This window comes from Neofelis nebulosa, chromosome 1 (genome assembly GCF_028018385.1).
Source record: "Neofelis nebulosa isolate mNeoNeb1 chromosome 1, mNeoNeb1.pri, whole genome shotgun sequence".
NCBI classification, from domain to species: domain Eukaryota; kingdom Metazoa; phylum Chordata; class Mammalia; order Carnivora; family Felidae; genus Neofelis; species Neofelis nebulosa.
The window spans coordinates 243,490,136-243,514,215 of record NC_080782.1 but is presented as its reverse complement, the minus strand read 5'-3'; the positions used below and the strand labels follow the sequence as shown (position 1 = coordinate 243,514,215).

The window sequence follows — 24,080 nt, the reverse complement described above, 5'->3', positions numbered from 1 at the left end:
ATTAGCTAAGGAAGTCTTAATGTTTTTCTTTACTAATTCATAGGAGTTCATTATAGAACTTCAAATATTTATTCAGGCACTTAAGTCCAGTGTGACCCAAGAAAGACAAGGACAGTACCCAATTTCTGAGAATTTACAATCTGGAGGAACAGACAGGTGCTCAACTAACCTAACAGATGAATCCAAAGGTATTTTGGAGCTAATCACAAGGACTTTAGTTAGAGGTTAGATGTAGGGTAGATATAATAGAGGCATCCAAGAATACATCTCGAATTTTGCTTGACAAAATAAAAAATTATTAAAATCCAGACCTAATTGCTGTGGTTTAAACTGTTTAGGTTATGACCAGCACACCAATCATATACTATATTAGTAATACATACGTTATAGAATAAGTGTATACACATATACACACACTCACCAACAAATTAAGGTGAATTTTAAAAAATATACTGACATTCTAATATTTTTTTCCTATGTGCCAAAGGGCCATATTAAAAAGATGCCCAAGGGGAGGGTGGGTGATGGGCATTGAGGAGGGCACCTGTTGGGATGAGCACTGGGTGTTGTATGGAAAACAATGTGACATTAAATTTCATATTAAAAAAAAAAACAAAAAAGCCATGCCCAAAATTTGCAAGTTTGTTTCAAGTACGTGCCACTAGATGCTACACAGAGAGCACACTAAAGAACAGAAGCAGAGTCCATTCAGGCAGTTGGCAGGCATCTGAGAAGGCTTGTGCAGTACTCAGGGAGACAGAAATGTTCTGACTGCACTGTGTTAAATCACTGATAGGTTCCAAAGAGCTGGGTTTCATATGGTTCAACCTACTTAATCGATTCAGAAACTATCAACATCAGAAGGATTAGTTTAGAGATCCCTGGGACTGCATTTTGGCTTGGGCAAACGGGTAGATGGTAGATGGTTCTGGGGACGAGAGGAATGCTCTGTTTTGATGTGATAAACGAAGAACAATTGCCTGCACCTTACTTACATGTGCAAAGTAAGCTCTGTTGGACCTCACTCCTAAATGTTTTAACCATCCTCCATAGAAAAGACTAATATCCCCATTTTAGAGGTAAGGAAAACGAGGCTGAGGTTAAATAACGTGCCAAAGTTGTCAGCTAATAAAGCAAACCAGGATTCAATCCTATGGAGCTTAATTCTTCTCTCAAGCTGTTCATGAGCAGAAACTGGAAGCCTCTAAGCAGAGACCCACTGAGAGGACCAGGACACATGAGCAGGAGCATGGAGCTCTGACTCCTGAGTCTGTGTTCACTACTTTGAGTATAAACATACCTTATAAAATTACATATCTTATAAAAGTTGGGACAGATTAAATTATTTAATAAACAGTGCTGGAATAGCTAGATATAGACAATATAGGAGGATAGGTTTATGACCGCAAGATAGGGAAGACTTAAGAGGCACCACCCGTAAAGTAAAAAAACTGAAATTCAACAACATTAAGTAAGAATCTTGGGAATTGTGGGGAACTATAAGGTACCATCAAGCATCATGGCAGTATAAGTCATTCCTTTTTTCCTTCCCTTTTTTAAACAACTAATTAGACATCTATAACCAAATGAAAGTACCTCAGCACCTCACACCAAGGGATCTGGGAGGTTTCCTGCCCACCTGGGCATCCAAAAATAGGACCTCAGTAAGGGATGCAATCCAAGGGAGTTAGTGAACCTGCCCTGTCCCCATTCACCATGACTGGAAAAGAAACCCAGAGAGCACAAACCTTGGTGGATACCCACAGACAAAAGAGAATTTGCAGAAGTCTAGTCCACCCTGAGGGGAGATTCCAACATGCCACTGGAAAAGGACAGTGATCCAATGAGTGCATCCAATGAGTTTGGATGCAGAGAGGGAGGAACTTGCCAGAGCTGCTCCCCTCCCCAGGGAGATACAGCACGCTGTTGTTTGGCAGTGGCAGTAACAACCTCTCCAAAGGAAGTGATAGCAAAGCAAAAGCAACAAATGACTGCCCAGCTAGGCCAGTTACATGGGTTGTGGCTAAAGAAACAACTGTCTCCAACAGCACCCAGATCTCTGAGGAGAGACCCCCATGACTTGGAGAAGGAAAGAGAAAGGGAAGGAAGCATACTAGAATATCAAAGGTCATTACAGGAATGTTGTTCCTGCTGTCTGCTTCAGCACTTCAACATGAAGTCCACCCACAAGCCTCTGGTAGTACCCCACTCGAGGATCTTCCCTCAGGCCCACAGGCACCCCCAAAGCCCAAGTGCTAAACCCACACCTCTCCTAACTCTGCTACCAGCTCCTTATGTGCCCTCCCAACTACAACCAAAGAGCAAGATTCAGTAAACAGGGAGCATGTTCAGAAAATAGGCCACAGTTGGTGAGCAGGGGAATAACTACAAATTTGGGCCATTTTACCACCTTCTGGAATACAGAAGAATGGTTTCTAACAGCTAGACTGGTGAACTATAAAAACCAAAGAAATCATAAAAACTAAGAAGGTATCTGCTATTTCAAATGGGAAAGCAGAAGTCCATAGCTACAAACAGTATAAAAAATTAAGGAAACATGGCATCACAAAAAGAAACTAATAGGTCTCTAGCAACAAAACTCAAAGGCATGAAATACCACATCTGATAAAGAATTCAAAATTGCTCTCGTGAAGAAATTCAACAAGTTACAAGAAAACTCAAAGACAATTCCATGATGTCATGGAACAAAATTAATGAACAGGATTTCTTTACAAAACAGACTGAAATTATAAACAAGAACCAAACAAATTCTGGACCTGAAGAATTCAACAAATGAGATGAAGATGCAATAGAAAGCATCTGTAGCAGAGCAGAACACATGGAAGAGAAAATAAGTGACTTGGAGTACAGGAATATAGAAATAACAACAGAAGAGGCATAGGAACTAAGATTAAGAGTGAGGAAAACCAACAAGAGCTATGAGATTCCACCAGAGAGCCAAATATTGGAAGAATTGGGGTTCCACAAGAAGAGAAGAAAAGGGACAGAGAGTTTATTTAAAGAAATCATAGCTGAGGAGCGCCTGGGTGGCTCAGTTGGTTAAGCATCCAATCTTGGCTCAGGTCATGATCTCATTGTTTGTGAGTTCAAGCCCCACATCAGGCTCTGTACTGACAGGTCAGAGCCTGGAGCCTGCTTCAGATTCTGAGTCTCCCTGTCTCTGTGCCCTTCCCCCACTTGTGCTTGCTCGCTCTCGCTCTCTCTCTCTCTCTCTCTCTCTCTCAGAAATAATAAATGAATAAACTTTAAAAAATAAAATACAGAAATAATAGCTGAGAACCTGTCAAACGTGGGCAAGAACTTGAACAAACAAGTCCATGAAACTAATAGGACACCCTATTACCTTAATGCAAGACCTTCTCCAAGATACATTATAATGAAACTGTCAAAAATTAATCACAAAGAAGAATCTTAAAGGCAGCCAGGAGAAAAAAAAAAAAAAAAAGGTAACATACAACCCCCCCCCCCCCCCCCACAAAAAAACCCCAAGACAAACCAAATGAGGCTACCAGTGGATTTCTCAGCAGAAACTCTATAGGCCTGGAGACAGTGGAATGACATACTCAAAGTGATGAAAGATAAAAATTGCCAGCCAAGAATATTATATCCAGGAAAATTATCCTTCAGATATGAAGGAGAAATAAAGGCTTTCTCAGATAAACAAAAGCAGAGGGAGTTTAATCACCTGCTGTGCAAGAAATGCTGAAAACAACTCTTCAAGCTGAAACAAAAAGATGCTAATCAGCATCATGAAAACATGTAAAAGCAAACAACACAATGGTAAAGATGAAAAATTTATAATCAGGGGCGCTTGGGTGGCTCAGTCAGTTGAGCGTCCGACTTTGGCTCAGGTCATGATCTCACAGTTCGTGGGTTCGAGCCCCGCATCGGGCTCTGTGCTGACAGCTCAGAGCCTGGAGCCTGCTTCCGATTCTGTGCCTCCCTCTCTCCCTCTGCCCCTCCCCTGCTCATGCTCTGTCTCTCTGCCTCTCAAAAATAAAGAAACGTAATAAAAAAATTAAAAAAAAAAAGAAAGAAAAATTTATAATCAAATACAGAAAACTCCAAATCTACAATAAGATGGTATATTAACCACTTAACTATAGTATAAAGGTTAAAGGAAAAGAACACTAAATAACTATCACTCGGTGAAAAGCTAAAAGCTTTTCTTTGGAGATTAGGAAAAAGACAAAGATGCCTACTTTTACCACTTTTATTCAACATAAAATTGGAAGTCCTAGCCACAGCCATTAGGCAAGAAAAATAAAAAGCATCCAAATTTATCCAATTTGAATTAGAAGCAAAAGTTTCACTATTTGCAGATGATGTACTAAATATAGAAAACCCTAAAGACTCAACCAAAAAATCTATTAGAACTAATAAATGTTGTTGTGAAGTTATAGGATACAAAAATTAACAAAGAAACTAGCTGAATTTCTATCCACTAATAACAAGCTATCAGAAAGAGAAATTTAAGAAAAACAATTCCATGTTACATCAACAAGAATAAAATATCTAGGAATAAATTTATCCAAGGAGGTGAAAGACCTATAGTCTGAAAACTGTAAGACTGATAAAAGAAATTGAAGATGACACAAATAAATGGAAAGATACATTATGCTTCCGGGAAGAATTCAAATGTTCATATTACCCAAAGCAATCTACAGATTCAGTGCAATCCCATCAAAATACCAAAGACATTTTTCACAAAACAAAGAATGCTAAAATTTGTATAGAACCACAGAAGACCCCAAATAGCCAAAGCAATCCTAAGAAAAAAGAACAAAGCTGGAGGCATCACAATTGCTGGTTTCAAACTATACTACTAAACTAGAGTAATTAAAACAGTATGGTACTGGCATAAAAAAGGACACACAGACCCATGGAATAGAACAGAAAGCCCAGAATTAAACCCTCACATATACTATCAGTTAATATTCAACAAAGGAGCCAAGAACACTCAACGAGGAAAGATAGTCTCTTCAACCAATGATGTGAAAACTGAACACGTGCAGAAAAGTAAAATTGGATCTCTTTTTAGACCACTCATAAAATTAATTTGAAATGGATTAAAGACTTAAACATAGGGGCGCCTGGGTGGCTCAGTCGGTTAAGCGTCCGACTTCGGCTCAGGTCACGATCTCGCGGTCCGCGGGTTCACGCCCCGCATCGGGCTCTGGGCTGACGGCTCAGAGCCTGGAGCCTGCTTCCGATTCTGTGTATCCCTCTCTCTCTGCCCCTCCCCCGTTCATGCTGTGTCTCTCTCTGTCTGAAAAATAAAATAAACCTTAAAAAAAAAAAAAAAAAAAAAAAAAAAAGACTTAAACATAAAACCAGATACCATAAAACTTCTAGAGGAGAACACGGAAGTAATCCCTTGACATTGGTCTTGGCAATGATTTCTTGGGTATGACACCATAAGCACAAGCAACAAAAGCAAAAATCAACAAATCAAAAATCAAAAGCTTCTGCACAACAAAAGAAACAATTGACAAAATGAAAAGGCAACACACAGAATGGGAGAAAACTTTTGCAGAGTTAATATCCAAAATACAGAAAAACTCATATAACTCAATAACAAAATAATGTAACTGAAAAATGGGCAAAGGAATTAAATAAGCATTTTTCCAAAGAAGACGTACAAATGACCAACAGTACATGAAAAGATGTTCAACTTCACTAATCATCTAGGAACTGCAAATCAAAACCACAAGATATCACTTCACACTTGCCAGAAAAGCTATCATCAAGAAGACAAGAGGTAACAAGTATTAGCAAGGATGTGGAGAAAAGGAAATCCTTATGCACTGTTGGTGGGCATATAAACTGGTTCATCCACTATGGAAGTTCCTCAAAAAAACAAAAATAGATCTACCATATGATCCAGCAATGCCACTTCTGAGTACATACTCAAAGGAAATAAAAACAGGATATTGAAGCCTATGTTTACTGCAGCATTACTCACGATAGCCAAGATATGGAAACAACCTAAGTGCCCCTCAGTGTATGAATAAAGATGTGATATAGATACACAACAGAATATTATTTTGCCATGAGAAAGAAAGATATACTGCTATTTGCAATAACATGGATGCACCTTGGGGACATTATGCTAAGTGAGATAAGCCAGACAGAGACAGACAAATATTGTATGATACCACTTACAAGTGGAATCTAAAGAAGCCAAACTTGTAAAACAAGAGTGAAACCATGGTTACCAGGGAGGGGGAGTTTGGGGGATAGGGGAGATGTTGTTCAAAGGTACAAACTTGCAACAAGTAGTAAATAAGTCCTAGAACAGTATAGTGAATATAGGTAATATTGTATTATAATGAACAATTTGGCTAAGAAACTAGATCTTAAACTCTTCAACCATTAAAAAGACATAATAACTAGGTGTGCCTGGGTGGCTCAGTCGGTTAAGCATCCAACTTCGGCTCAGGTCATGATCTCATGGTTGGTGGGTTCGAGCCCCACATCAGGCTCTTTGCTGACAGCTCAGGGCCTAGAGCCTGCTATGGATTCTGTGTCTCCCTCTCTCTCTGCCCCTCCCCTGCTCATGCTCTCTCATAAATAAATGAACGTTAAAAAACTTTTTTTAAAGATATAATTATGTGATATGATAGAGGTATTAATTATCACTACACTGGCAATAATAATATATAGATACATATATCAACATTATTATATACCTTAAATTTATACAATGTTGTATGTCAAATACATTTTCAATTAAAAAAAGGAAAAGAGTTTTGGTTCACCAGAAGATATCATAAAGAGTAAAAAGGCAGGCCACAGACTGGAAGAAGATATTTGCAATGTGTGTAACTCTTAAATGATTACAACGGAGGGAGGGGAAATCCCCCCACAAACCAATAACAAAAAAGACAACACCACAGAATGAGTAAAAGACCTGATCAATTTTCTCATAGAGGGAATCTAAATAGGTAATAAACATAGGCAATGGTATTTAACATATTTAGTAATCCCAGTAATGCAAATCAAAACTATGATGAGATAGTTTTCATCCGTACCAGACTGGCAAAAATTGAAGTCTGACAATACCAAGTATCAACAAGGTGTGGAGCAGTGCAAGCACTTACATTACTTTGCTGGTTAGGCAGTAAAATCATTTTGGAAAATGTCTTGGCAAAATCTATGAGTGTTAAAGATATTCTTACTGATTACCCAGTAATTGCAGTATGTGCCCTAGAGAAATGAATGTAACCAGAGACATTTACGAATGTTCACAGCATCATTGTTTAACATCCCAAACTTAAAAAAAATTTAACCATCAACAGGTTAATTTTAATATATTCATAAACATTCAAACTGCCTTGCAGGAAAATTAGTGAACTAGAGTTGCAGATCAACATGACTCTCAAAAACAATGTACAGTAAAAGACAACAGAATACATACAGTATAACTATTCAGAAAGTTCAAAAAGCATTTTTGTAGGACTGCACTTATAAGAGTAGAAACTACACAGATAGGGAATATAATATGATCATGGAGGTGAGAGCTCTGGGGTGCTGTTACTCTCTTTATCTTGCTGGTATTTATCCAAGTATTTCCTTTACAACCATCAAGCTGCATATGTTATATCCACTTTTATAAATTCAATTCATGAAAATAATTTCTAAAAATTCCTGGTAAATGAAAAATCTAGTTGTGAAAACAAAAGTTAATGAGAGAAAATATATATTTGTGACCTAAGGATTGAGAAGGATTTCTTAAAGTCATAAAAAAAGATGGATAAATTCCATATTAAAAGGAAAAACATGTATATAAAAAACACAAACCGAAAGCTAAACCCAGACTGGGAAAAGATCGTGGCAGTGTTTGTAACTGAGAAAGGATTGGTACGCAGAATAACTTCAATAAAGAGAAGCCACTCCCTAAAAAGTTTTAAATGGGCAAAAGAAATGAACAGGCAATAAACAAAAGAGGAAACCCAAATGCCCATTAAATATACAAAAAGATGCTCACATGACCTTACCAGGAATCAGAGAAATGCATATTAAAATTACACTAACCCACCATTTCATGCCCATCTGACTGGCCACAGTCTTAAAGTCCGACCAGGTCAAGGGTTGGTAGGCACACATACTCTGCTGACAGTAAAAAAACTGGCAAAGCCACTTTGCAGAGCAAAGGGAAAATCTCCTCCAGTAGCACAAACCTGGTATGACCCAGCATCCTACTCTTGATATGTATCCTGGAGAAACTCACATGACAGATATTTTCTTCAGCCTTATTCATTCTATTGACAAACTGGGAGAAAACATGAAGTCCATCAACAGGAAAACTCAATTGTGCAAATATACATGGAATCTGTATAGCTATTAAAATCAACAAACTAGAGTTTTATATGTATTAATGTGGGCATCAAAATATTGAGAGAAAAAAGCAAATTGTAGAGGGATACATAGAAACAATACTATATTGATTTATAGACATAATGTGGTAAAAGAATGAAAAACAAGCAAAGGAATGTTGTCAGGGTGGAAGTTGGGGAGAATACATAGGGGCTTCAATGATATTTTACAATGTTTTACTTCTTACATTAGGTGTAAATTCTCTATTCTTTAAATTCCTAATATATTTTGTAAAAATATCATGCAACTTCTTACCTTGTGTCGGCAAATGGTTTTTCTTGTATTTTTCTACCTGGGTTCCTGAAGAAATCTGACTCTTTTGTAATCGAACTGATGAATTCTATAGTATGAGATAATTTTGAATATAAAATTAGTACTTGTCTACATATTAGTACAATGAATGAAACTAAAACTCAGCTTGCAAGGAGAATGGCTTAAGTTTGTTTATGTTGTTTTCATTTATCATCACTACAGGTCAGAGTGAACAAGCTATTATTTATGAATGTACTACACACACACACACACACACACACACACACACACACACACACACCCCACCTTTGGAAAAACAGATGGCCCTGAACAACGCTGTGGGGGTTAGGGGCACTGATCCCCGAAGAAGTTGAAAATCCATGTACAACTTTGGACTACCTCAAAATTTGACTACTAATAGCCTACTGTTGACAAGAAGCCTCACTAACAATATAAACAGATTAGCACATATTTTTATGTCATATGTATTATACACCATATTCTTTTTTTTTTTAAGTAGGCACCACACCCAGTGTGGAGCCCAGTGCAGGGCTTGAACTCAACCCTGAGATTAAGAGTCAGACGCTTAACTGAGTGAGCCACCCATGTGCCCTATGTATTGTATTCTTACAATAAAGTTAGCTAGAGAAAAGAAAATGTTATTAAGAAAGTCATACACTCAGGGGCACCTGAGTGGCTCAGTCGGTTGAGCCTTCGACTTCGGCTCAGGTACTGATCTCCTGGTTCATGAGTTGAAGCCCCACGCCAGGCTCGCAGGTGTCAACGCAGTTGTCCCACTCTCTCTCTGTCCCACCCCTGCTTGCACTCTCTCAAAAATATATAAAATGTTTAAAATAAATAAAACTTTTTTTAAATTTAAAAAATGAAAAAAAATTGTATGGAAGAGAAAATATATTTACAGTGCTGTACCGTATTTATTGAAAAATTGTGTGCAAGTGGACCCACACAACTCAAACCCATGTTGCTCAAGGGTCAACTGTATATTCATTCTTCAAGTGAGGGCATAACAGACAACATAAAATGAAAGTCTTCTGTAACTGTTGCCAGATTAGCCAGAGAAGAGGGCAGTTAGTTACTCCTCAACATCAGCAAAACCCCCTTATCTCTACCTCTCCTGTGAACACTTCCCAACCATCTTGCTCCACTTTGAGCCCTAGCTCCTTACTAAGATGGCTCACCACTGCCTCCTTCTAGGGATGGAAATTTCTCACCCTCAGAATTTACACCCCTAGGTTTAGAGGCAGGGTACAGGTAGGTCTTCCTTGCTCCCCATCACTGATTCCAACCAAATCTCTCTCCTGCCTAACCACCCCTGTCCTAGTTCTGTGTCTCATGTCCACAACTCACCCAACACGTACTCACCTTGCCAGGAGATAACTCCACTGCCTTAGCTTCAGTTTCCCAACCTACTCTATCCTCCCTCAGCCATGGACACCAATGGACAAACTCTACAACTGGTCATTATCAATATGTGCAATTACCAATAACAGCAAACATCTCATTTTCAAAGCCTTTGAATCCAGAATGTGGGGAATTCTACAAAATCATTAGCCTGGTCTACTGAAAAAGCCAATGCCATTTAATAAAATGCTATAGTATCCAGGGGTAAGATGCCATGATTTCTGCAATTAGCTTCACATGGTACAGCAAAACACATACACACAAGTGGTTAAATATGAACAGTGACTGAATCTAGGTGACTCTTCAGGTGGTCATCCTATTGTTCTTTCAAATGTCTCTATTTGGGGAAGCTGTTATAATAAAAGGTTTGGGGAGGTGGGGAGAACCCCACTTTCTTCTGACTGCTATATCTAGCTCATTCCTCTAACACCCTAACTCCACCAACTGTACAGGGTCCTACAATTCATTAATCCATGTAGATTTTCTATGTCCCTCAAAACCTTATGGTCTTATGCAGCTTAAACCAAGTTTCACCACAGTGACTCTGGTTGCATATACTGTTGCCTCCATGCCCTCAACTCACTTTGTGGTATTCACCTGGATGACCACACCTCTTCTAAAATATAACTCTCCACCACCTTACAACCAAAATGCTGAACAAGAAAATAATGCAAACAACTCTCACCTGAAATATATGATCTCTAACCTACATAGGCTCCCAAAGCAGTCCAGGAACCAGACTACACTTCCCTAGTTCCTTTGCCTTTCACTCTCCTTCTCTCATCTCCCCAAACCTCCTACATCTTCACTCTCAGCTGACGACCAAGCTTTCACTTCACTGACAATACTAACATTAGGAGGGAGCTTCCTACCAACAGGTACCACACATTGAGCCTGGGTTCCACACCTTCAACCTTCTGCTACCAGGCACATGCTGTCCATGCTCCTGGCCAAGGCCAGACCCTCCCTTCATTCCCTAAATCCCCCCTTCTCTCATTTATGAACATTGCTCCAACAATTTCTTCCCACCTTCTCCTGCATCAGCATTTTCCTCTTTACTGAATCAATTCTGTCAATACAGAAACACTTGTTAATTTTCCCATTAAAACAAACAAAACAAAAACAAAAAAACCTTTCCTACAGCCACTACCCCTTCTCTTTCCATTCACTGCAAAATCTCTCCAGGAAGTTCTTATTCTCTGTCTGAAACTTCTCATTCTCTCTTATCTAGTCAGGCTTTTACTTTCAACACATTCCTATGTGGTAAATCCAATGACCAATTTTCAGCCCTCATCTAACTTAGCAGCAACCTTTGACATCGCTGGCCACTCTCTCCTCTGGGAAGTACTTTCTTTACTTCGCTCTCAGGACACCACACTGGCTTCCTTAACTCCATCCTCTGGTTGTCAATTTTCCTCCCCCCGTCTTCTCACACTCTGGCTCAGTATGTGGATCTCTTTACTACCCACACTTTCAGCTTTGGTGAACTCCGCCAGCCCAAAGCTTTACCACACATCCTGATGACCCCTAAACTTTTAGCTCCAATCTGACCTTCTCCTGCTATGTACATAACTTCCCAGACAACATCTCAACCTGAGGGCTAATAGGCATTTCAAATTTACCCATCTAAACCTGAGATCCTAATATCCACGCTCCCAAGAAATACATGCTCTTTTCTTGTGGTCTCTTACAATAAATGGAAACTCTATTATGCCAAATCACTACGCTACACTTGGAAGCCATTTTTTTTTTAAGTTTATTTATTTTTGAGAGAGAAAGAGACCGCATGAGTGGGTGAGGGGCAGAGAGAGAGAAGAGAGAGAGAAAGAGAATCCTAAGCAGGCTTTGCACTGTCAGCAGAGAGCCTGATGGAGGGTTAGAACTCATGAAACTGTGAGATCATGACCTGAGCCAAAACCAAAAGTCAGATGCTGAACCAACTGAGCCACCCAGGAACCCTACTGGAAGCCATTCTTGACTCCTTCCTTGCTGTCACACCCAATATCCAGCTTATCAACAAATCCTATACACTTCTCAGCCCTCCACTGCTGCTCTTCCAGTCTAAAGCCCCTCCCCTCTCATCTGTGGTGTGAATAACAGTAACAATCTCCTAACTGGCATTCCCAATCATGCCTATAACCTTCTCCTCCCCATTCAGTCTACAGTCAGCAGCAGACAGAGTGACCTTACTAAAATAAAGGATCAGGCCCCCTCTTCAACCATAGCCCTCCATAGCTCCACTTCTCACTCAGAGGAAACACCCAAGTGCTTACAGGAATCAACTAAGGCCTAATGAACTCTGTCCCACCTCCCTCTATCCATCTCTGATCACATCCCCTACCATTCTCCCCACTTCCTCTGCTCCAGCTCTATAAGTTTGAAGGCTCAAATATTTAATATCTCCCTGACTTGACGAAACTGGCTCCAAACCTACCATGGATCCATCTTTTTTTGTGGCAGTCACACACGGACCCATCCTTATGTTGCTCTCTGTAGCTTCTGCTTTCTTCCAGGCGTCTAATCGGAATCTTTCCATCACTTTTATTTCTTCCCTGAGGTCTGTGTTCTCTCTGACCAACATTTCTATTTGGCTTCTAAGACGGCCATGTGTGCTTGACCATTTTGCTTCCTTTCTTTTCAAATCTTCCTGTAAATCTGCTATCTGCTGTTTCAAAGCCTCTCAAAACAAAACAACAACAAAAAATTACTAGAATAATGCAATAAAAGAAAAGAGATACATCATCAAAACATAAGTGCTGCCATAGCACAGGCAGCAGAAAGGGAAGGCTTGGTCAATCACATTTCAAAAACATCAAGTTTTTCATGACAAGGGAATGGAGTTCAGGGTAAAGACTCACCCCATACCATCAACAAAACTGATTCCAGAAGAAGGAAGGCACTACTAAGGAGTTCACTGCAATAACACTGCCATGAGGTAATAAAGGTCTACACTAAGCTATTAATTGAAATAGAAAGAAAGACAAATGGGAGATTATCTGGTAAAGAAAAAATTAACAGGAATCATGACTAATTGAATGAAGAGCTGAGGTAAAGGGATGAATAAAACATTCAAAGTCAAAACCACCAGCCCTGAAAGCAGATTCTGTTTCAGATTCATTAGAAGAAATGGGTTTTAAGAAACTGATCTATTTCAGATGGACTAAATGACATTTGTGAAGAAACTCCTAGAAATGTCTAGAAGCAATTTGCAACTGTACAAATAAAAATCAAGACCAATGTCAAAACTAAGGAAAAATTCATCACCTACATGGCTTATGTGGGTGCATGATATGGGGAGTGCCTGAAAGCTGAGGCAAGGAACATGAGCAGAAGCAAGATCTCCTTGCCCACCACCTGAGAACTCACCTGAAGGCAGTGAGGAGCCTTAAGGAGCTCATTAATACGCATGCAAAACTTGATATAAAAAGATGAAATAAAAAAGTACATGGCAAGGGTGCCTGGGTGGCGCAGTCGGTTAAGCGTCCGACTTCAGCCAGGTCACGATCTCGCGGTCCGTGAGTTCAAGCCCCGCGTCAGGCTCTGGGCTGATGGCTCGGAGCCTGGAGCCTGTTTCCGATTCTGTGTCTCCCTCTCTCTCTGCCCCTCCCCCGTTCATGCTCTGTCTCTCTCTGTCCCAAAAATAAATAAAAAACATTGAAAAAAAAAAAAAAAAAGTACATGGCAGCAAATGAAAATGAAAACATGACAGTCCAAAACCTTTGGGATGCAGCAATGGCAGTCCTAAGAGAAAAGTATATTGCAATCCAGGCCTACCTCAAGAAGCAAGAAAAGTCCCAAATACACGACCTAACCCTACACCTAAAGGATCTAGAAAAGGAGCAGCAAATAAAGTCTAAAGCCAGCAGAAGATGGGAAATAATAAAGAATAGAGCAGAAATAAATGATATTAAAACAACAAAACCCAGCAGAACAGATCAATGAAACTAAGAGCTGGTTCTTTGAAAGAATTAATAAAATTGATAAACCCCTAGGCAGACTTATCAAAAGGAAAAAAGAAAGGACCAAAACAAATAAAATCATGAATGAAACAGATCACAAACAACACCACAGAAATACAGACAACTGTAAGAGAATATTATGAAAAATTATATGCCAAAAACTGGGCAATCTAGAAGAAATGGACAAATTCCTAGAAACATACAAACTACCAAAACTGAAACAGGAAGAAATAGAAAATGTGAGCAGACCTATAACCAGCAAAGAAATTGAAACAGTAATCAAAAATCTCCGAACAAACAAGAGTAGTCCTGGGCCAAATGGCTTCCCAAGGGAATTCTACCAGACATTTAAAGAAAAGTTAATATATATTCTCGTCAAACTGTTCCACAAAACAGAAATGGAAGGAAAACTTCTAAACTCAATCTATGAGGCCAGCATTACCTGATTCCAAAACCAGACCACGACCACACTAAAAAGGAGAATTACAGGCCAACACCCCTGATGAATCTGGATGTAAAAATTCTCAACTAGATATTAGCAAATCTAATCCAACAGTACATTAAAAGAATTATTCACCACGATCAAGTGGGATTTATTCCTGGGCTGTAGGGGTGGTTCAATATTCACAAATCCATCACCATGATACACCACATTAATAAAAGAAAAGTACAAGAGCCATATGATCCTCTCAATTGATGCACAAAAAACATTTGACAGAATAAAGGACCCATTCTTAACAAAAACACTCAAAAAAGTAGGAATAGAGGGAACATACCTCAAAATCATAAAGGCCATATATGAAAGACCCACAGCTAATATCCTCCTCAATGGGGAAAAACTGAGAGCTTTGCCTCTACAGTCAGGAACAAGACGGGGATGTCCACTCTCACCATTTCTATTTAAACACAGTACTGGAAGTCTTAGTCTCAGCAATCAAACAATGAAAAGAAACAAAAGGCATCCAAATCAACAAGGAAGAAGTCAAACAATCATTATTCGCAGACAACATGTTACTCTATGTAGAAAACCCAAAATACTCCACCAAAAAATTGCCAGAACTAATACATGAATTCTGCAAAGTAACAGGATATAAAAATCAACATACAGAAATCTGTTGCCTTTTTATACACCAATAATGAAGGAGAAGAAAAAGAAATCAAGGAAGCGATCCCATTTGCAATAGCACCAAAAACTGTAAGATACCTAAGAATAAACCTAATCAAAGATTTGAAACCTACAGAACACTTATGAAAGAAGTTAAAGACAACACAAAGAAGTGGAAGAACATTCCATGCTCATGGATTGGAATAACAAACATTGTTAAAATGTCTATACTACCCAAAGCAACCTACACATTCAATGCAACCCCTATCAAAATACTACCAGAATTTTTCACAGAACTAGAACAAATAATCCTAAAATTTGTATGGAGCCACAAAAGACCCCAAATAGCCAAAGCAATCCTGAAAAAGAAAAGCAAAGTGGGAGGCATCACAATTCTGGACTTCAAGCTGTATTACAAAGCTGTAGTCATCAAGACAGTATGGTACTGGCACAAAAACAGACATATAGATCAATGGAACAGAATAGAGAACCCAGAAATGGACCCACAAACGTATGGCCAACTAATCTTTGACAAAGCAGGACAGAATATCCAATGAAAAAAAAACAACAAACAGTGCTGGGAAAATTGGACAGTAATATACAGAAGAAAACTTTTTGGCTTTTCATAAATAAATAAATAGTTAAGAGTTTGCAAGTATTAATAACTGGGGGAAAAGAGGCCCGAAAGCTATGAGAAACATCAAAGACAAGCTAACTGGGGCGCCTGGGTGGCGCAGTCGGTTAAGCGTCCGACTTCAGCCAGGTCACGATCTCACGGTCCGTGAGTTCGAGCCCCGCGTCAGGCTCTGGGCTGATGGCTCGGAGCCTGGAGCCTGTTTCCGATTCTGTGTCTCCCTCTCTCTCTGCCCCTCCCCCGTTCATGCTCTGTCTCTCTCTGTCCCAAAAATAAATAAAAAACGTTGAAAAAAAAAAATTTAAAAAAAAAAAAAAAAAAAAAAAAAAAGACAAGCTAACTAAAACAGATTTTTACTACAAGACCAGAAAGTCAAACCAATAAGTGAAAGAGAAAGGTAACTATTAGAGAAAAACATACAAATGTAGTGCTGGGAAAGATTGGTGAGCAAGTGCTCTACCCAAAGGAAGAGTGCAAGATTTACAGTTAGTACAGAGGGCTTCAATTCATATAAATGAACAGAATTAACAGCATTTGGTATGTGGGACATTAAACAGGTCAATGCAACATGACACTGGTGAATTTCCAACTCTTGGCTTATTAATTCACCGATGCCGTTATTGTAGTCTTTTTCTTTTTTTTTTTTTTTTTTGGAAGACTTGGGTAAGAAAACAACTGATATATTTCACTCTAAAAGCCAAAACTACAAAAAATGTTCTTCATGTAGTATCTCAGATTATTTGTTGAGTCAATGAATGATTAATAAATTGATACCCAATTTCTCTTTGACACATCATATAACTCTGAGATCCTTACTAGACTGTCATCCTTACTAACTTATATAAGTATAACATAAAGAACTGGCATACCTGTATTTCTTCACGTTCTTTTTTATCTGGAAAAGTTCTTGCAACTGTAGTATACTTTTCAAAAACTTTCCGTTCCTTTTGTAGCTTCCTCATTTCCTCCTTTTTAAACTCTTCTATCCGAGTCAATTCTTTTGCTTTCTGTTGTTCAAAGTCTGTAATTTCTCTCCTAAAATGACCAAACCATGTTATCATCTAAAGGGACCATCTTAATGGAGTAATCCACATGTGGTACAAAACAGAACACCAGGGACAGCCTAGGAATGTAGGAACTGCTGGTCTTAGTGAATCCATCTTCCATCCATCGTACTGAAACAGCTGTCAATTAATTCCATGAAGCATTCCCCCAATAAATATTCATTGAGCATTTGCTATGAATCAAGCACTACCCTAGGTACTGGAGAAACCACAGTAAAAAAAAACAAACATCCTTATTCCCATGAACCTTCTCATTCTAATGGGAGAGACGTAATAAACAAGATAAAATATATGGCACATTAGAAAAGTGTTAAGGAGAAAAATAATGCAAGTAAAGAGTGTAGGAAATAGCAAGGAGACTGAAATTATGGATGGGGTCATCTTGCTGAGATAATATTTGAAGTAAAATCTGAAGGGACTGAGAGAACAGCCACGATGATATATGGACAAAACAGCTCAGGAAGAGGGAACACCACAGGCAAAAAGCCCAGAGGTAGGAATATGCCTGATGTGTTCAAAGATCAGCTAGGAGGCCAGGGTAGCTAAAACAGAGCGAACAAGAGACAAAACAGCAGGAAAAAGTGTCAAAAAACAAACAAAACAGAGGGCCCAGATGAATTCAGGTCTTACAGACCAGTGTGGGGACTTTGGTGTTTAGCTTAGGAGAATGCTGATCAGAGAAACTGTCATAACCCAGGTTCATTCTGAGGCTCTGTTAAGAACATATGGAGAGAGACGCCGGCCAGATAGTGGAATAGGACGTCCCCAGCTCACATCTCCCTACACAAACAACAATCTGACAGCCAACCACAGATAAAACTGCTTTTGTGAGAGCTCTAGGATCCAGGTAGGAGGTTGAGAAACCCCAGTGAAGCCTAAGGCTGAGGACAGCCACTTTGAGAAGACAGTCCCATGGCCCAGTGGCAGGCTTACCAAACGTGGTCCTAGCTACAGGCCTAAAACAGCCCAGTCTGTCTGGAGGCTTGGCTCCAGCCCCATCTGCCAAAGGACCCAGGAGGAGCCACACCCAACTGTGTCCCTGATAACAGGCCCACAGACCTCAGTCATGACTATAACATCGGAAACAGTTCTGTAACCGGCTCCAGCCCTGCTCTATTGTGGTACTGGAGTCAGTCCTGCTCACCCAGGGACCCAGCAGGAGGACTGAGGAGCCTAGCAGGAAGCTGCTCAAAACCTGTAGGAGCCACACCCATTCTCACTCCTGGTAACAGACCCACTGTCTGCACACTCAACAGTGGACCTGAAAGCAGCCCCATGATGTAGCTTCAGCCCTGCTGGACTCTGGTCCTAGAGCAGTCCTGTGCAACTGAGGATCTGGTAGGAACCACCTCCATCATGTCCCTGTTCACAGACCTGCCAATTAAGGACACTGTGGACTCAGCAGTAGGCACACTACAACCCCACTCAATTATGATCCTGGAGGCAGACCATCAGTCCAGGCATCCAGCAAGAGAAGGTCTTTACCTGCCAAAACTGGTCTGTTAAGACAAAAAGAGCTTTTTGGCCTTTCAAATGCAAAAATGTCAACACAAGAATTAGGCAAATGTGACACCACCAAAGGAAACTAGTAAATTAATAAGGCTCCAGTAACCAATCCCAAAGAAATGCAGATCTAAGAACTGACAAAGAATTCAAAATAATTGTTTCAAAGAGTAAACTACAAGAGAACACAGATAGGGGCGCCTGGGTGGCTCAGTCGGTTGAGCGTCTGACTTCGGGCTCAGGTCAGGATCTCATGGTTCGTGAGTTCAAGCCCCACATCGGGCTCTGTGCTGACAGCTCAGAACCTGGAGCTTGCTTTGGATTCTGTGTCTCCCTCTCTCTCTGCCCCTCCCCCACTCGTGCCATGTCTGTCTTTCAAAAATAAACATTAAAAAAGAAATTTTTTTAACAAAAAAAAAAGAGAACACAGATAAACAACTCCACAAAATCAGGAAAATAATACCTGGGGAAAAAAAAACAAACAAGTTCAACAAAGAACAGAAATCATTAAAAAAAACCCAAAACTATAATTACTTAAAACTAAATAAATAAATAAAACTTAAGGGGTGCCTGGTTGCCTCAGTCAGAAGACCATGTAACTCTTGATCTCAGGGTCACGAGTTCAAGCCCCAACAGGGGATGTAGAGATTACTTAAAAATAAATAAAATAAATAATACAAAAACAGAGATTCTGGAGCTAAAGAATACATGAATAAAGTGTAAAATACAATAGAGAACTTCAACAGCAGACTTAAGCAGAAGAAAGAATCTGTGAACTCAAAAACAGATAATTTGAGGTTAGCCAGTCAGAGGAGAAAAAAGAAAAAGAATGACAAAGAGTGAAGAAAGCCCATGGGGTCCATAGAGCACTACAAAAGAACCAATACGCTCATTATGGAAGTCTCACAAAGAAAAAACAAGCAAAATCAACAACCCCCTTAGAAGACTAAGAAAGACAGAAGACTCGAATAAAATCATAAATGAAAGAGGACATGTTGCAATAGATGCCCCAGAAATAAAAAGGATCATATCATGAACAATTATATCCCCAAATCTGGATAATCTAGAAGAAACAGACAAATTCCTAGAAACATACAACCTACAAAACTGAATCTAGAAGAAACAGAAAGGCTGAAGAGACCCATAATAAGGAGATTGAATCAGAAATCAAAAACCTCCCAAGAAAGAAAAGTTCAGGACCAGATGGCTTCCCAGGTAAATTCCAGTAAACATTCAAAAAATAATTAATACCAATCCTTCCTGAACTTCTTCCAAAAAAAGAGAAGAAACACTTCCAAACTCATTTTATTATGAGGGCAGTATCACTTGGACGCCAAAGTCAGACAGTGACACCACAAGAAAACTACAGCCCAATATCCCTGATGAATATAAGATGTAAAAATCCTCAATAAACACTAGCAAACCAAATCCAACAGCACAGTAAAAGGATTTACACCATGACCTAGTGGGATTCATCCCTGGAACATAAGGCTGGCTCAACATATCAAATCAATTAATGTGATGCAAACTGATGCAACCACTGTGTAAAAGTTTGGAAGTTCTTCAAAAAATTAAGTATAGAATTACCATACGATCTAGCAATTCCAACCCTGGGTATATACCCCAAAGAACTAAAAACAGAGACCTGAACAGATATTTGTACACCAATGTTAGTAGCATTATTCACAATAATCAAAAGGTAGAAACAACCCAAATGTTTAGCTGTGAGCCAAGAAATGCCAAGGATTGCCAGCAACACACTTCTCCTCCCCCACCCCTCCCTGTTGGCCCTCACCTTCCCCAAGAAGATACTCTCCTCCAATACAAAGGAGATACTCTCCTCCACCTCCAAAAAGAACGGCTTCTCCCCCTCCCCCTCCTAAACAAAGGGCATTGCCATCTCCACCACCAAAGTGTGGGTTCTCCCATTCTCCACTTACCAAACAAAGAACCAAGAGACATTCACATTCATTAATATCAAAGCATAGGAAAGGGTCTTCCCCAAGCCGATCTACCCAGGAGCCCCAGTTACCACAACCAAACAGCATTCACCCTCACGATGGCCTCGAGGTCCTCAGACCTCAAGTCCTCCACCTGTTCGAAGAGGAGCATCATCAATCACCCCAAAGAAGGCAGTCCCGATGTCCAAGTACTAGGCCCGTCAGGAGAGTCTCCAGGACTCTGAAACCCAAAAAGACAAAACAGGCTGCCTCACCAAGCCCTCAGTCTGTAAGGAGGGTTTCATCCTCCCAATCTGTCTCAGGATCTCCTGAGCCAACAATTAAAAAGCCTCCACCAACTCAGTCTCCTGTCCAGTCTCAGTCACTTTACCAACTGGTCACCAGTGGTACCAGTCAAAAAGGCTAAAAGCCCAACACCAAGCCCATCTCTGGCGAGGAACTCAGACCCAGAAAGAGGTGGGAAGAAAAAGAAAAAGAAGGACAAGAAACACAAGGAGGATAAGAAGCACAAGAAGAACAAAAAACACAAGAAGGAAAAGGCCGTGGATGCACCTGCTGTGGCTGCTGTACCCCTGCAGCCATTGGTGCTCCCACAACCACATCAGCACAGCCAGAACCAGAGGCAGAGCCTGAACCTAAGAAGGAGACCAAAAGCAAGCCTGAAGACAATCTCGACGACTGAGAAAAGCACTTGAGTGAAAAGGCACTGAGGTCGATGTGGAAGGCTCAAGGGTCCCCACAGTCTTAGGTGGGAATGTGTGTTATGATGTACATTTTATTTGGTCTGTACACAATTCAATTTCAAAATTGCTAAAATGTGTTTGAGCTTTAGACTATCACATTTGTTGTAATAACTGCTAGGTTAAAGTTCACCATGTAAAAAAAAAAAAAGGGCACGGATTTGCATTGCAAACCAAAGGTGTCCACAGTGTATTAGTGACATTCTTTCATTGACAGCTGACATAAATTCATTTCAAGTGAAATATTTTAAGCCAAAAAAAAAAAAAATCCCCTTTTAAAAACAAAGGAAGGTCTCAATATTGTGGGCATTCTTACAGTTTCTTTAAAGGCCTTGGTTATTCCTAGAGGTTTTCCTTTTTTTGTTTTTTGTTTTTTTCTTTATTTTTTCTCATTGGAGTCTTAGCACCCATTTAAGTTATGATGCTTGTAAACGTTGTAAACGTTGCAAGGACCACAAAGTACCAGAGACATCACTACAAGCATAAAACCTACAGTTAACACAATGACTCTAAAACCGTATCTTTCAATAATAACACTGAATGTAAATGGACTAAATGATCCACTCAAAAGACACAGCATATCAGAATGGATAAAAAAAACAAGACCCATCTATTTGCTGTCTACAAAAGACTCATTTTAGACATGACAACACCTTCAGATTGAAAATGAAGGGTTGGAAAACTATCTATCATGCTATTGGAAGTAAAAGAAAGCTGGAGTAGCCATACTTGTATCAGACAAACTAGACGTTAAATTAAAGGCAGTTAACAAGAGATGAAGAAGGCATTATATAGTAATTACAGGGTCGATCCATCAAGAGCTAACAATTATAAATGTCTATGCACCGAATTCGCAGGCACCCAAATATATAAAAGAACTAATCACAAACATAAGCAATCTTATTGGTAGGAATGTGGTAATTGCAGGGGACTTTAATACTCCACTTACAGAAATGGATGGATCATCTAGACAGAGAATCAGTAAAGAAACAAGGGCCCTGAATGATACACTGGACCGGATGGACTTGACAGATACATTTAGAACTTTTCATCCTGCAGCAGCAGAATATACTTTCTTCTCGAGTGCACATGGAACATTCTCCAACATAGATCACATACTGGGTCACAAAACAACCCTCAGTAAATATAAAAGAATTGAGATCATACCATGCACACTTTCAGATCACAATGTTATGAAACTTGAAATCAACTACAGGAAAAAGTTTGGAAAACCTCAAATGCATGGAGGTTAAAGAACATCCTACTAAAGAACGAATGGGTCAACTAGGCAATTAAAGAAGAAATTAAAAAATATATGGAAATAAATGAAAATGAAAATACAACAATCCAAACGCTTTGGGATGCAGCAAAGGAACTCCTAAGAGGAAAATACATTGCAATCCAGGCCTATCTCAAAAAAAAAAAAAAAAATCCCAAATACAAAATCTAACAGCACACCTAAAGGAACTAGAAGCAGGGCAGCAAAGAAACTCCAAAGCCAGCAGAAGAAGAGAAATAATAAAGATCAGAGCAGAAATAAACAATATAGAATCTAAGAAACCAGTAGAACAGATCAATGAAACCAAGAATTGGTTTATTGAAAAAATAAACAAAATTGATAAACCTCTAGCCAGGCTTCTCAAAAAGAAAAGGGAGAGGACCCAAATAGATAAAATCATGAATGAAAATGGATTTATGACAACCAATCCCTCAGAAATACAAGTAATTACCATGAAATACTATGAAAAATCATATGCCAACAAACTGGACAACCTGGAAGAAATGGACAAATTCCTAAACACCCACACACTACCAAAACTCAAATGGGAAGAAATAGAAAACTTGAACAGACCCATTACTAGTGAAGGATTAAATCAGTTATCAAAAAATCTCCCAATAAATAAGAGTCCTGGACCAGATGGCTTCCCTGCAAAATTCCACTAGACATTTAAAGCAGAGTTAATAACTATCCTTCTCAAGCTGTTTCAAAAAACAGAAATGGAAGGAAAACTTCTGGACTCATGCTACGAAGCCAGCATTACTTGATTCCCAAACCACACAGAGACCCAACAAAATAGGAGAACTACAGTCGAATATCCCTGATGAACATGGATGCAAAAATTCTCAACAAGATACTAGCAAATCGAATTCAACAGCATATAAAAAGAATTATTCACCATGATCAAGTGGGATTCATTCCTGGGCTGCAAGGCTGGTTCAATATTCACAAATCAATCAATGTGATACATCACAGTAATAAAAGAAAAGATAACAACCATATGATCCTGTCAATAGATACAGAAAATGCATTAGACAAAATACAGCATCCTTTCTTAATAAAAACCCTCAAAAGTCGGGATAGAAGGAACATACCTCAACATCATAAAAGCCATTTATGAAAAGCCCACAGCTGATATCATCCTCAATGGGGAAAAACTGAGAGATTTCCCCCTGAGATCAGGAACACAACATGGATATCTACTCTCACCACTGTTGTTTAACATAGTATTAGAAGTACTAGCATCAGCAATCAGACAACAAAATGAAATAAAAGGCATCCAAATTGGCAAAGAAGTCAAACTTTCACTTTTCACAGACAACATGACACTCTACATGGAAAACCCAACAGACTGCACCAAAAATCTGCTAGAACTGATACATGAATTCAACAAAGTCACAGGGTACAAAATCAATGTACAGAAATTGGTTGCATTTTTATACGCCAATAATGAGCAACAGAAAGACAAATAAAGAAACTGGTCCCATTTACAACTACACCAAGAACCATAAAATACCTAGCAATAAACCTAACCAAAGATGTAAAAGATCTGTATACTAAAAACTATAGAAACTTTGTGAAAGAAATTGAAGAAGACACAAAAAAATGGAAAAACATTCCATGCTCAGAATATTGGTAAAATGTCAATACTACCCAAAGCAATCTACACATTCAATGCAATCCCAATCAAAATTGCATAGGCATTCTTCTCAAAGCTAGAATAAGCAATCCTAAAATTTGTATGGAACCACAAAAGACCTC

At 39.2% G+C, this 24,080-nt stretch overlaps 1 protein-coding gene across 8 annotated transcripts in view; it reads right to left on the bottom strand.

Moving 5' to 3' along the window:
- CENPJ (centromere protein J) overlaps window positions 1-24,080 on the bottom strand; it is a 59,601-nt gene that overhangs the window by 9,378 nt on the left and 26,143 nt on the right. For 7 of the 8 annotated variants that reach the window (XM_058690638.1, XM_058690646.1, XM_058690661.1 and 4 more), the window contains 3 exons: window positions 16,642-16,807; window positions 12,509-12,751; window positions 8,656-8,740 (listed from right to left, as the gene is read on the bottom strand). In XM_058690638.1, coding sequence (XP_058546621.1) covers window positions 8,656-8,740; window positions 12,509-12,751; window positions 16,642-16,807 — 494 coding nt within the window. The remainder of the gene's footprint in view (window positions 1-8,655; window positions 8,741-12,508; window positions 12,752-16,641; window positions 16,808-24,080) is intronic. The other variant, XM_058690669.1, reaches the window with a different exon arrangement.